At 52.2% G+C, this 15,171-nt stretch overlaps 1 protein-coding gene across 7 annotated transcripts in view; it reads right to left on the bottom strand.

The window, feature by feature from the left end:
* The window catches only part of EXOC1 (exocyst complex component 1), a 162,415-nt gene that overhangs the window by 45,543 nt on the left and 101,701 nt on the right, over nucleotides 1-15,171 (bottom strand). For all 7 annotated transcript variants that reach the window (XM_075347053.1, XM_075347056.1, XM_075347057.1 and 4 more), the window contains one exon: nucleotides 14,676-14,786. In XM_075347053.1, coding sequence (XP_075203168.1) covers nucleotides 14,676-14,786 — 111 coding nt within the window. The remainder of the gene's footprint in view (nucleotides 1-14,675; nucleotides 14,787-15,171) is intronic.

The raw sequence follows: 15,171 nt of genomic DNA, 5'->3' as shown, positions 1-15,171 counted from the left end.
TAAGATGGCGTTCCTCTTCTCTAGTCCATTATGTGAGCCTGTCAGCTAGCCTTTTACACAACCGCAACAGAGGAGTGAATTTAATTATTAATGGTGCCATCATATCCATAGAGTCCTATGTTCCCCTAAAAAACAGTCAGCTGTGATTTTGTGGTTAATCCATCTGTTCGGCTGGACATTAAAGCCTGGTTTATGCTCCGAGATGCCAGTTAACAGATACAAAATATGTCTTTTGTTTTTTCCATTCCCTATGGACAATAAATGTATCTGATTGATATTCGGATGTAAATTCATCATAAAAAGCTGACTATAAAAACAAAACTAGTGAGAATTCCCATAGAACATTAGTGACTTAAAATAATATTTCCCAACACTGATGTTTTTTTTGGATCAATATGATGTACCTCTGTATCTAACCATGTAATATTTGTATATAACACTTCTGATGATAACATAAAAAGAGACATTAGATGAATTTATCAGACATGTACATATCATTGGCAAATCAGATTATTTCCCTCAGTATCGGGGCTTATTCATGGATCAGATAGCTCATGTGTGCGAAATACTAAGATTTTCATGGATGCCACTTGTACCTATAATAATCTATGGACCTGGTGATCTGTGAAAAATCATGCCGACATTACCAATTTTTTCAAAAGTCAGATCAAACTTGGCAATGAAAGTGTATGCGTCCGCAAAAAAATTGTTCAGAAGTCAGATCCCATTTTAGTGAAGTCTGTTTTTCACAGACCGATAGATAGAAGAAGGTGGAGAAACTTTTTTTTCTCTTCATCAGAAAAGCTTTGATAACACCAGCAGCCGAATGCTACAACTGATGGGATTTATGGTGGACTTATTACACCGATTTGTAGAGTCAATGGTCCATAGTGTATAATGGGAGAACTACAGCTGGCGTTAAAGGGAACCTGTCACCAGATTTGGTGACTATAAGCTGCGGCCACCACCAGTGGACTCTTATATACAGCATTCTAGAATACTGTGTATAAGAGCCCAGGCCGCCGTGTAGAACATAAAAAACGGATTTTTGTGTACTCACCGTAAAATCGTTTTCTCTTAGCCATCATTGGGAGACACAGGACCATGGGGACACAGGACCATGGGGTGTTATGCTGCCTATCCATTGGAGCACACTAAGTAGATTCAAAAAGCATTAGCTCCTCCTCTGCAGTATACACCCCCTGGCCGGGCCAGGCAACCTCAGTTTTAGTACACAAGCAGTAGGAGAAAAATACAGTAAAAACATATCTCAACGGAGGAACATGAGAAAAAAAAGAGTCATAACCAAATAAGGTACTGAGAGAACCAAGGCCCAACAGGGCAACAGGGTGGGTGCTGTGTCCCCCAATGATGGCTAAGGGAAAACGATTTTACGGTGAGTACACAAAAATCCGTTTTTCTCTGACGCCTCATTGGGGGACACAAGACCATGGGACGTCCTAAAGCAGTCCATGGGTGGGAAACATAAAAGAAGACAACACAACCCAAGGACTAGGAACCAGTCCCAGACAGCCTGGAGCACCTACTGAGAGAGGTGCTCTACTACCGTTTGCAGAATTTTCCTACCCAGATTTGCCTCAGTTGAAACCTGGGTATGGACTCTGTAATGCTTTGAAAACGTATGTAGGCTAGACCAGGTCACAGCCTTACACACCTGTTCCACTGAAGCCTGATGCTGAATGGCCCACGAAGCGCCAACTGCTCGAGTGGAATAAGCCCGCAGCCCACTAGGAATGGGCTTGAGTTGCAAGCGGTAGACTTCCTGGATCGCAGAGCGAATCCAGCGAGCCAGAGTCGCCTTGAAGCTGCCTGTCCCTTCTTACGCCCCTCAGGAATGACGAACAAAGAGTCCGTTTTCCTAAAGGGGGCTGTCCTGGATATGTAATATCTGAGAGCTCTGACGAGGTCTAACGAATGCAGAGACCTTTCCACCCTATGAACTGGGTGTGGACAAAAGGAAGGCAGATCAATGTCCTCGTTCAAATGAAACTGGGTAAGAACCTTTGGAAGGAAATCCGGAAGGGGGCGCAGAACCACCTTGTCCTGGTGAAAGGTCAGAAAAGGCTTGCGGCAAGAGAGTGCTGCTAGCTTCGAAACCCGTCTGATGGACGTAATTGCCACCAGGAATGTTACCTTCCAGGACAGAAGAGCAAGGGAGGATTCCTTGAGGGGTTCAAAGGGAGACCTCTGGAGACCGTCCAGAACGAGGTTGAGGTCCCATGGTTCCAGCGGCCGTTTGTACGGGGGAACTAGATGGGAAACGCCCTGGAGGAAGGTCTTGACTTGCGGTTTTTGAGCCAGGCGGCATTGGTAGAAGATTGAGAGCGCTGAAACCTGCCCTTTAAGGGAGCTGAGAGCCAACCCCTCTTGCAAGCCAGACTGTAGAAAGTCGAGAATTCTGGGGATGGCCAGAGGCATAGGCTGGACGTTAGTTTCTCTGCACCATGAAAGGAAAATTTTCCATGTACGGTGGTAAATGCGGGATGAAGCAGGCTTTCGGGCGCTGATGATGGTGGAAATAACCGCGGCGGAGAATCCCGCTCTTGTTAATACCCAGGTCTCAATGGCCATGCCGTCAGCTTCGGGGCTCTGGAGTTCTGATGGGAAATGGGCCCTTGGATCAGCAAGTCTGGGATGTCTGGAAGGCGAGACGGTGCGTCTGTGAGCATTTGTACTAATTCGGCGTACCAGGCGCGTCTTGGCCAGTCCGGTGCTATCAGTATCACCGGGACTCCCTCTGCCTTGATCTTCCCGATTACCCGCGGCAGCAGGGGTAGAGGTGGAAATATGTAAGGCAGGCGGAAGTGGTGCCAGGAGCAGACTAGAGCATCCGCGCCAATGGACTGCGGGTCACGTGACCTGGCTATGAACGCGGGTACCTTTGTATTCAACTTTGAGGCCATTAGGTCCACGTCTGGTGTGCCCCAGCGAGTGCAGATGTGTAGAAACACATCTGGGTGGGAAGACCATTCTCCGGCGGCCAGGCCTTGGCGACTTAGAAAGTCTGCTGCCCAGTTCTCTACCCCTGGTATGTGTACCGCTGATATCACTGATCCCGTCGATTCGGCCCAGCTGAGGATCTTGTGGGCCTCGAGATAAGCCGCTTTGCTGCGGGTGCCCCCCTGCCGATTGATATAGGCTACAGCTGTCACATTGTCCGATTGGACTCGAATCTGACGACCCGCTAGCAGAGGGCAGAACGCTCTGAGCGCGAAGAAGATCGCGCGGAGTTCCAGGATGTTGATGGGAAGGAAAGACTCCTGGGGCATCCAACATCCTTGAGCAGTGTGGTGCCGGTACACTGCTCCTCAGCCTAGGAGGCTGGCGTCCGTGGTCAGGACCAGCCAGTTCACTGGGAGAAAAGATCTCCCCTTCGATAGGGATGAGGACCGAAGCCACCAGCGGAGTGCGTACCTGAATGAAGGCGTCAGGTGAAGATGTCTGTCCAGGGAGAAGGGGCTCTTGTCCCAGGCCGCTAGAAGGGCTAGTTGCAGTGGGCGGAGGTGCAGTTGAGCAAAGGGTACTGCTTCCATAGCCGCCACCATCCTGCCGAGCACTTTCATGCTGAATCGAATGGAGAGAGACGGAGGACATAGAAGGCAGCGTACCGCTCGTTGAAGAGCGAACGCCTTGTCCTGAGGGAGAAGGATCAAGCCCCGACGGGTGTCCAGGGACATGCCCAGGAAGGTGATGGATCGTGATGGGATCGGGGATGATTTGTCCAGATTCACTAGCCACCCTAAGCGGGATAGGGTGTCCACAGTGATCTGTACGCTGGTTGAGCAGTCGCAGAATAAGGGAGAACGACTACTCCCCTGGCGTGAAGGACGCTCATGGCGGCCGCCATGACTTTGGTGAAGACCCTTGGTGCAGTGGCAAGGCCGAAGGGTAGAGCTACGAATTGAAAGTAGGAGTCCTGAATTGCGAAGCGGAGGAACTTTTGGTGATCTGGGGCGATGGGTATGTGCAGGTACGCGTCCTTGATGTCTATGGAGGCGAGGAATTCCCCTTCGACCATGGATGCAATAATGGACCTTAGGGACTCCATTCTGAATCTCCGTACGTGCACATGTTTGTTTAGGAGTTTGAGGTCCAGGATGGGTTGAACTGACCCATCCTTTTTGGGAACCACAAAGAGGTTGGAATAAAAACCCCCGAACTTCTCGTCGTCTGGGACAGGAGGTATTATCACTCCTGCTGTTTGGAGCGAGTGGATTGCTGAGAAAAAAGCTTCGCGTCGTTTTCGAGTCTTTGGGGGGTTTGAGAGAAAGAACCGACTCGGGGGTCGGGTCCGAAATTCTATGTGGTAACCAGAAGACACAAGGTCTCGCACCCATTTGTCGTCTGAGGCGGCAGCCCAGATGTGATGAAAGAGCCGCAGTCGACCTCCTACAATGAGTGTGTCTTCCGGGGCACCGAAAAAGTCATGAGGGGGGAAAACGTCGTGGCCGAGTCTCCCTAGTCCTGGACTGTTTCGGTCTAGGCTGCCATGACGAAGTGGGTTTTGGGGAGAGCTGAGAAGGTCGGTCCCTGCGTAGTCCGCGGCTGGTGGCGGGGACAGCACGGGATGTCGACCAACCAAATGAGTTCCGAAAGGAGCGGAACGAGGACTGTGGACGTCTGGTGAAGGACATCCTGGACTTCAGCTGGGGGAGGGAGGTACTCTTTCCTCCCGTGGCGTCAGAAATGAGCTTGTCCAGACGTTCGCCAAACAATCGGTCTGGAAAAAAAGGGAAGGCCCGTGAGAGACTTCTTGGAGGCAGAGTCCGCTCGCCATTGTCGGAGCCAGAGAGCTCTACGGATGGCTATGGTATTTGAGGCGGCAAACGCTGCGCAGGTAGCAGCGTCCATGGAGGCCTGCATGAGGTACTCCGCCGCAGCGGCAATTTGAGCTGTTACCTCTGTGAAGGTATGAGTGAACTGAGATTCCTCAAGCGAAGTGTTAAGGGATTCTGCCCAGACCGAGATCGCCTTTGCGACCCACACAGCGGCAAAGGAGGGCGAGAGGGAGGAACCCGCAGCCTCAAAAGCAGAGCGGGCGAGGTGCTCCACCTGTCTGTCTGTCGGGTCCTTGATGGAGGAACCATCGGGTAAAAAGACAGGAGCGTCTTTGTGGTAAGGCAGGAGACCGGGGGGGGTCGACCGAGGGCGGATCGGCCCAGCCCTTAGCGGCAGGTGAGGCAAAAGGGTACCGGGACTCAATGAGTTTTCGGTTACCGAAGCGCCTGCCAGGCGTCTCCCATTGCTTTGTGAGGATATTCTGAAACTCTGGGTGATCAGCGAAAAACCTTTTGGGGTTTCCTTGCCCTCTTAAAGGAGACCGCATGGTCAGTGGTAGTGGATGGGGGATCCTCCACACGCAGAGTTTGGTTGATTGCTGCTATAAGGGAGTCTATTGCAGTTTGATCATCTGGGGAGGCTGAAACCAAGGAATCCTCCTGGTACAAACAGCATTCTCCCTCCTCCAGCTCTTCAGAAGCCGTAGTGTGGTATGGGAGAGCCTGCCCTGTGTGCTCCCGAGGGAGGGCCCGCTGGAGACACCCGACCGTGTGCTCTACCTCAGAAGGATCCTCCATAGGGGTATCCTCAGGCTGCGTTCCGTCCAGGGACCCAGAAGGGTGTGGAGGACGACATTGCATAGCCAGCACCAGGTTCTGTGACAGTTTTTCCATGGATTGGGACAGAAACTGTGCCCAATCCAGTGGGCTGGGAGCCCTAGGCTCTGGGCTGACGGTGGTGGCAGGGGGGTCTTGGGGGGCTATAGGGACACAGGACTCACAGAGAGAAGAGGTGAGTTTACATGGTAGCTCAGTGTGGCAGGCAGTGCAGGCTGAATAATAGACTATGTGGGCCTTAGCACTCTTAGTGCCCTTAGAATTCTGCATGTTCCTAATAGGAGTATGCCAGGAGGGGGAGCAATGCTCAGCAGAGCTACAAATGAAGCAAGCACCTCACCAGAATCAGCCGATGGCCCTGTCCTCAGGAAGGATTAAGCTCTATGGAGATCTTCGCACACTTTCCGAGCGGGGGGCGGGGCTTATCGCTAAAAGAGCTCGAAGATGAAGTCAGTGTGCCCCCCCCCTGCTGTGGGTAGTAAAAAACGGCGGGAAAGGAGCTTCTGATAGTCTTCCTCCCTCTCCCTCCAGTCAGCACACAGCTTGTCACTGGTGGTTATCAGCCGCCATTTCTGCTAGAGCAAATAAACAGAGCAAATAAACAGCGTGGGTCCCTGAGCCCTGGGCCCTCCCCCTGCCACCATCTGCAGGACTTTCTGCAAACAGGAGTGACTCCCCCCCCTCCTCCAGCCAGCAAGCTAGAGAAAAGTTAACACTGTGTGTGCAGGATCCTTGGGGCTCTCTTCCTTGCACTCAGCTAGGGACTTTCTCATAATAAATACTGCAAATGTCCTGGGAGCCTTCCCTGCAGCGTCTTTTTTCCCTTTGTCTGGGAAACCAGTCAGGGGGGGGATCTCACCTTAAAACACTGCATCAGTCCAGGCAGTGAAAATAGCAGAGTCAGCTTGCTGTGTCCGGTCACACCGCTGCCATATTCAACTCAGAGCCTGCAAAGAGGGGCTGAGGAATTGGGCTATAGGGGCACGGGCCTCTACCCTGGGCTTTGGAAAATCGGTGTCTGTGGAACCAGTCGTCCAGCCCAGAATCCAGCGTCGCAGGAGGGGGTACGTGGAGGCGACACTCCACGTTCCCGCCCGTTGATGGTAGTGGGAGATCGGTCCCAAAAGGAAACAGTCGCCCTCAAAAAGAAGGGAATTTTGTTTACTTACCGTAAATTCCTTTTCTTCTAGCTCTAATTGGGAGACCCAGACAATTGGGTGTATAGGCTATGCCTCCGGAGGCCGCACAAAGTATTACACTTAAAAGTGTTAAGCCCCTCCCCTTCTGCCTATACACCCCCCGTGCTCCCAAGGGCTCCTCAGTTTTGGTGCAAAAGCAAGAAGGAGGAAAAAGAATTATAAACTGGTTTAAAGTAACTTCAATCCGAAGGAATATCGGAGAACTGAAACCATTCAACATGAACAACATGTGTACACAAAAAAACAGGGGCGGGTGCTGGGTCTCCCAATTAGAGCTAGAAGAAAAGGAATTTACGGTAAGTAAACAAAATTCCCTTCTTCTTTGTCGCTCTATTGGGAGACCCAGACAATTGGGACGTCCAAAAGCAGTCCCTGGGTGGGTAAAATAATACCTCGTAAGAGAGCCGTAAAACGGCCCTTTCCTACAGGTGGGCAACCGCCGCCTGAAGGACTCGTCTACCTAGGCTGGCATCCGCCGAAGCATAGGTATGCACCGGATAGTGTTTCGTGAAAGTGTGCAGGCTCGACCAGGTAGCCGCCTGACACACCTGCTGAGCCGCAGCCTGGTGCCTCAAAGCCCAGGGCGCGCCCACGGCTCTGGTAGAATGGGCCCTGAGCCCTGATGGAACCGGAAGCCCAGCCGAACGGTAAGCTTCGATAATTGGCTCCTTGATCCACCGAGCCAGGGTTGATTTGGAAACCTGTGACCCTTTACGCTGGCCAGCGACAAGGACAAAGAGTGCATCCGAGCGGCGCAGGGGTGCCGTACGAGAAATGTAGAGTCTGAGTGCTCTCACCAAATCTAACAAGTGCAAATCCTTTTCACATTGGTGAACTGGATGAGGATAAAAAGAAGGTAAGGAGATATCCTGATTGAGATGAAAGGAGGATACCACCTTAGGGAGAAAATCCGGAACCGGACGTAGAACCACCTTGTCCTGGTGAAACACCAGGAAAGGGGCTTTGCACGACAATGCTGCTAGCTCAGACACTCTCCGAAGAGAAGTGACTGCTACTAGAAAAAACCACTTTCTGCGAAAGTTGTGAGAGGGAAATATCTCTCATTGGCTCGAATGGTGGTTTCTGAAGAACCATCAGAACCCTGTTTAGATCCCAGGGTTCTAACGGCCGCTTGTAAGGTGGAACGATGTGACAAACCCCCTGCAGGAACGTGCGTACCTGTGGAAGCCTGGCTAGGCGCTTCTGGAAAAACACAGATAGCGCTGAGACTTGTCCCTTAAGGGAGCCGAGCGACAAACCCTTTTCCAGTCCAGATTGAAAGAAGGACAGAAAAGTGGGCAAGGCAAAAGGCCAGGGAGAAAAAACCCTGAGCAGAGCACCACGACCGGAAAATTTTCCACGTCCTGTGGTAGATCTTGGCGGACGTTGGTTTCCTAGCCTGTCTCATAGTGACAAAGACGTCTTGAGATAACCCTGAAGACGCTAGGGTCCAGGACTCAATAGCCACACAGTCAGGTTGAGGGCCGCAGAATTCAGATGGAAAAAACGGCCCTCGAGATAGCAAGTCTGGTTGGTCTGGTAGTGTCCACGGTCGGCCGACCGTGAGATGCCACAGATCCGGGTACCACGACCACCTTGGCCAGTCTGGAGCGACGAGGATGGCGCGGCGGCAGTCGGTCCTGATCTTGCGTAACACTCTGGGCAACAGTGCCAGCGGAGGAAACACATAAGGGAGCTGAAACTGCGACCAATCCTGAACTAAGGCGTCTGCCGCCAGAGCTCTGGGATCTTGAGACCGTGCCATGAACATTGGTACCTTGTTGTTGTGCCGGGACGCCATGAGGTCGACGTCCGGCACCCCCCAGCAGCAACAGATCTCCTGAAACACGTCCGGGTGAAGGGACCATTCCCCTGCGTCCATGCCCTGGCAACTGAAATAATCTGCTTCCCAGTTTTCCGCGCCTGGGATGTGAACTGTGGATATGGTGGACGCCGTGGCTTCCACCCACATCAAAATCCGCCGGACTTCCTGGAAGGCTTGCCGGCTGCGTGTGTCGCCTTGGTGGCTGAAGTATGCCACTGCTGTGGAATTGTCCGACTGAATTCGGATCTGCTTGCCCTCCAGCCACTGCTGGAACGCTTTCTGGGCAAGATACACTGCCCGTATGTCCAGAACGTTGATCTGAAGCGAGGACTCTTGCTGGGTCCACGTACCCTGAGCCCTGTGGTGGAGAAAAACCGCTCCCCACCCTGACAGACTCGCGTCTGTCGTGACTACTTCCCAGGATGGGGGTAGGAAGGATATCCCCTTCGATAATGAAGTGGGAAGAAGCCACCACCGAAGGGAAGCTTTGGTCGCCTGAGAGAGGGAGACGGTCCTGTCGAGGGACGTCGGCTTCCTGTCCCATTTGCGTAGGATGTCCCATTGAAGGGGACGCAGGTGAAACTGCGCGAAAGGGACTGCCTCCATTGCTGCCACCATCTTCCCCAGGAAGTGCATGAGGCGCCTCAAGGGGTGTGACTGGCCTTGAAGGAGAGATTGTACCCCTTTCTGTAGTGACTACTGCTTGATCAGCGGAAGCTTCACTATCGCTGAGAGGGTATGAAACTCCATGCCAAGATATGTCAGCGGTGTCAGATTTGACTTTGTAAAATTGATGATCCACCCGACACCCTGGAGAGTCTCCAGGTAAGCGTCGAGGCTGCGTTGGCATGCCTCTTGAGAGGGTGCCTTGATCAGTATCCAAGTACGGGATCACCGAGTGACCCTGAGAGTGGAGGACCGCTACTACAGTAGCCGTAACCTTGGTAAAAACCCGTGGGGCTGTTGCCAGGCCGAACGGCCGCGCCACGAATTGCAGGTGTTCATTTCCTATGGCGAAGCGCAAGAAGCGCTGGTGCTCTGTAGCAATCGGTACGTGGAGATAAGCATCTTTGATATCGATCGACGCAAGGAAATCTCCTTGGGACATTGAGGCGATGACGGAGCGGGAGGGATTCCATCCTGAACCGTCTGGTTTTTACATGTTTGTTGAGCAGTTTCAGGTCCAGGACCGGGCGGAAAGACCCGTCCTCCTTTGGGACCACAAACAAGTTGGAGTAAAAACCGTGGCTCAGTTGCTGAAGAGGAACCGGGATCACCACTCCTTCTGCCTTCAGAGTGCGCAGTGCCTGCAGAAGAGCCTCGGCTCTCTAGTGAAGCGGGGATGACCTGAAGAATCGAGTCGGGGGACGAGAGGTGAACTCTATCTTGTAACCGTGAGACAGAATGTCTCTCACCCAGCGGTCTTTTATTTGTGGCAGCCAGGTGTCGCAAAAGCGGGAAAGCCTGCCACCGACCGAGGATGCTACTAGAGGAGGTCGAAAGTCATGAGGAAGCCGCTTTGTTAGCGGCGCCCCCGGTGGCCTTTTAAGGACGTGACTTAGACCGCCATGCATCAGAGTTCCTTTGTACTTTCTGAGACCTTTTGGACGAGGAGAATTGGGACCTGCCCGCGCCCCGAAAGGACCGAAACCTCGACTGCCCTCTCCTCCGTTGGGGTATGTCCTGTTTGGACTGGGGTAAGGATGTATCCTTTCCCTTGGATTGTTTGAGGATTTCATCCAGACGCTCGCCAAACAGCCTGTCGCCAGAAATTGGTAAACTGGTTTAGCGCTTTTTTGGAAGCAGAATCTGCCTTCCATTCCCGTAGCCACAAGGCCCTGCGGAGTACCACCGAATTGGCGGCCGCGACCGCCGTACGGCTCGCAGAGTCCAGGACAGCAATAATAGCGTAAGACGCAATTGCCGAGGTCTGGGTGGTAATGGATGCCACTTGTGGCGCGGCCGTGCATGTGGCTGCTTCAATTTGTGCTTGATCTGCTGAGATGGCTTGTCGCGCCCATACAGCTGCGAATGCTGGGGCAAAAGAAGCTCCGATAGCTTCATAGATGGATTTCAACCAGAGCTCCATCTGCCTGTCAGTGGCATCCTTGAGCGAGGCCCCCTCGTCCACTGCAAGAATGGATCTAGCCGCCAGTCTGGAGATTGGAGGATCCACTTTGGGACACTGAGTCCAACCTTTAACCACGTCAGGGAGAAAAGGATAACGTGTATCCTTAAGGCGCTTAGAAAAAACGCTTATCTGGACAAGCATGATGATTCTGGACTGCCTCTCTGAAATCAGAGTGGTCTAGAAACATACTCGGTGTAAGAGAAGCTGACTCCTCCGCCGGAGGAGCTGAGGGAGAAATATCCAGCATTTGATCGATGGACGCAATAAGAACGTTCAGTATGGCGTCCCCGTCTGGAGTATTAAGATTGAGAGCGCCCTCAGGATCAGAATCCTGATCAGCTGTCTCCGCATTATCAACCAGAGAATTCCCCCCGCTGAGACCCTGAACAATATGATGTCGAGGGAAATTCTAAGCGAGCCCGCTTAGTCGGTCTGGGGCTGGGGTCTAAGTCAGAACCCTCAGCCTGGGATGTATGAGATACCCCGGGAGGACATTGTTGGTCCAACTGAGGGGGGGCAGGGAACAATGATTCAACAGAGTCCCTTTGCTGAGATACCGGCCTGGACTGCAAGGCTTCTAGTATCTTAGCCATAGTCTCAGAGAGTTTTGCAAACTCCGTCCCCGTCACTAGGACAGTGTCAACAGGTGTCTCCCCCTGGGCCCCTCTTAGCAGAGGCCCTGGCTGAAGAAGTGTCACCGGGGCCGAACATTGCACACAATGAGGGTCAATGGAACCTGCCGGCAGCTGGGTCGTACAAGCGACGCAGGCAGCATAATAAGCCTGTGTTTTTGGCACCCCTGCCTTTTGTGGGCGCCATGCTATTGTTTTCCCTGAGTAACACACTAGGGTATATAGCCAGAATGAACTGTGCTCATACAGTGTAAAATATATACTAAAAACAAATAATGTATCAGTACACTACAGCACCATGAGGCTAGCACCACAGGTGCTGCTTACCATCCGCCTAAAGCGGTTATGAGGCCACCAGAGACCGTGTCTGGGTCTCTCAGGGTTTGTCCCTCTCTGCAGCGTCGTAGGAGCTGACAGGAAATGGCTGCGGCGTCCTGACGAGAGGAGGGAGCCGTGGGCGTAGCCGAGGTGCTCACACTGTGCACAGTGAGGGGGGTGGAGTATGGAAATCATACTCCAGCCCTCAGTGCTGCTCTTCCGTGCAGCGTCCCGCCCTTCCCCTGCCTGTCAGGGCTGAGGGCGGGAGAAAGGGAAACTAGGCCGCAAGCCAAGCCGGGGACTCGAGTATAAGCGTGGCCGCCGTAAAAGCGCGGCCAACGCCGAAGTCCCCGGCGAACTACAAGTCCCAGCCGCGCCGCAGTTTCCCATGGCAGCGGCGGTTAGCGCGGTAGCCCCTACATATAAACACACTCAGCGACGCTGAGTGTGTAATGGCACAGTTTAACCCGGTCCCCCGGTGCACTAGCACACCCAGCAAAGCTGAGGTGTTGCCGTGCGCGGTCCCCACAGGGATACAGAGTACCTTCACGTAGCAGGGCCATGTCCCTGAACGGTACCCGGCTCCTATCCAGCAGGCTCAACAGGAGTTGTGGATGAAGCACGGTCTCAGTGCCTGGAGACCGGTAGGATCCCACTTCACCCAGAGCCCTGAGGGGGATGGGGAAGGAAAGCAGCATGTGGGCTCCAGCCTCCGTACCCGCAATGGATACCTCAACCTTAACAACACCGCCGACAAGAGTGGGGTGAGAAGGGAGCATGCTGGGGGCCCTATATGGGCCCACTTTTCTTCCAACCGACATAGTCAGCAGCTGCTGCTGACTAATCTGTGGAGCTGTGCTGTGCGTGTCTGACCTCCTTCGCACAAAGCAAAAAACTGAGGAGCCCGTGGGAGCACGGGGGTGTATAGGCAGAAGGGGAGGGGCTTAACACTTTTGAGTGTAATACTTTGTGCGGCCTCCGGAGGCATAGCCTATACACCCAATTGTCTGGGTCTCCCAATAGAGCGACAAAGAAATAACAAACCTTGAAAGGAAGTGCCTCCTACAGACACTAAAGCTAAAACTGAGGTTGCCTGGCCCGGCCAGGGGGTGTATACTGCAGAGGAGGAGCTATGCTTTTTGCATCTACTTAGTGTCCTCCTATGGATAGGCAGCATAACACCCATGGTCCTGTGTCCCCCAATGATGACTAAGAGAAAACGATTTTACGGTGAGTACACAAAAATCCGTTTGTTTTTTTTTTTTAAACCTGCCCCTTGAAATAATCTTTTCTTCATCGTTCCTTATGGGAGACCCAGACCATGGGTGTATAGCTTCTGCCTCCGGAGGACACACAAAGTACTCCACTAAAAAGTGTAGCTCCTCCCTCCGAGCATATACACCCCCTGGATAACCAAATCTAGCCAGTTGAATGCTTTGTGTTCAGGAGGCACACATCCACACATGCATTCTCATCTGATTTTTTATTTTAAAAGAGTTTGAAGAAAAGCGGGTCCAAGCCTGGACCCCCGGCATGTCCCTTCTCACCCCACTGTGTCGGCGGTGTTGTTAAGGTTGATTTCAAGGCTGGAGCCTTACATGCCGTGCTCCTTCACCATCCCTCGGGCTCTGGCTTGAAGTGGGAGCCAGCACGGTTCTCACTGCCTTGCAGGAGACCGGTCTCCATCCGCAGCCCTTTCAGGACCCTGCCGGACGGAGCACTCATCCCTCAGGGACCTGGCCCTGCGTCTCACAAGCTAAGTATTTGAGACGTTATTGCAGGGGGTCCTTTGCATCTTTATTGTTGGGGAGAGTGTGTCAGGTTACTGTGCCCCCATGGTCCTGTGTCCCCCAATGAGGCATCAGAGAAAATCACTTCTATAATACTCACCTAGGGGGTGGTGCAGTCCGACGGCTGTCACTCGCTGCTCTCCGGTCCGGCACCTACTCCCTGCGGCGATCACCGTCCTTCTTCCCAGCCCAGTATGGATAACACGTCCTACATCACCACACAGGCCAGGATTGTGGTCCTGCGCAGGAGCACTTTGATCTGCCCTGCTCAGGACAGCTCAGAGTACTGTAATACGCAGGTGCGAGGAAAGGTGAAAGACTGCCCGCGTCTGTGCATTACAAAACTATGATCTGCCTCTGCCTGGCAGATCAAAATGCGCCTGCGCAGGACCGCAATGCCGGCTTGTGTGGATGACGTAGGACACGTCATCCATACTGAGCTTGGTAGAAGGAGGACAGTGATCACCAGAGAGAGGAGGCGCCGGACTAAAAAGCAGCGACACCCATCGGGCCAGACTGCCCCCTAGTTGAGTATTAAAAAGGTGATTTTTACGTTTTACAGAACAGCCTGGGCTTTTATATACAGTATTCTAGAATGCTGTATATAAGAACCCACTGGTGGTGGCCGCAGATTATAGTCGCCAAATCTGGTGACAGGTTCCCTTTAATAATTTTGCAGGACCCTGTCCAACTGCCAGGCCAGTTACCTGTAGCGGTGAGACAGTAGCTTGGGAACAAACTTCCTCCTCCCGACATCCGTAGCTCATCTTATGATTAGCCGGACTGACACCATGTTCATACTATGGTGTGAGCCTCCATGTGACGTGGCACCAGGTAGTCTAATCAAAAGAACCACTGATGCCAAAAAGAAGGAGGCGGATCTCAGGGCTCCTGTCTATCAGCCACAGATCACTGATGTGGCAGATGGACAGCGTCCTGTGAATCAATTCACGCCAACTTTAGAGAGAACCTATTTCTTAAAAAAAAAAAGTCAAAAGCAAACAGTGTGGGATGTAAGATAACGTCCAAACATAGCACAACCTCTTGAAGGAATATTAGGTCCATTTTCTAATAATGAAAATTTGCTCCGACTTTCACAGTAAATAAAATATACAGTAAGATGAATAAATCATTAGCTCTATACCATGGGTGTCCGAGGCATGCTCTGATGTTGGGAGAGATTAAAGAATTTACTGATGAAGTCTTGTTCAGCTAGACAGAGCGGCTCCAGTTCACTTAAGACCTGTTCGAAAATCTAAACAGAAAACAAAATCAGCGTCCATCTCTTATTAACCACATTAAAACATTTAAAACCCTGGAAAGCAATTATACAAGTCACAGAGGGCACTGCAGTAATGTAGAAAAAGTAAAAGGTTTCAGCGCAGTATTAATAGTGTCGTCTAGTGAAGACTAGACCGGTAAGGCACATGGATGTCATATAGGGGCATCCCTTGCTGCGGACCCCCTCTATGAGCCAGGATGCAGAGCCACTCTACATCACTGCTCCCGTTCTGAGCCAGTTGTACGTAGACGGACGTTCATCATGTGAAACCTTTCCTGCTGATGTTCTCTCTGGAAAAATCTGCGATTTGCCAAGGGTGCTCAATGCAAGACCCAAGAGAGAACTAGGGGGCCACATT

Source organism: Anomaloglossus baeobatrachus, chromosome 1 (genome assembly GCF_048569485.1).
Source record: "Anomaloglossus baeobatrachus isolate aAnoBae1 chromosome 1, aAnoBae1.hap1, whole genome shotgun sequence".
Classification (NCBI taxonomy): Eukaryota; Metazoa; Chordata; class Amphibia; order Anura; family Aromobatidae; genus Anomaloglossus; species Anomaloglossus baeobatrachus.
Note: the sequence above shows the minus strand (reverse complement) of the source record. Positions and strands in the feature narration are given on the sequence as shown.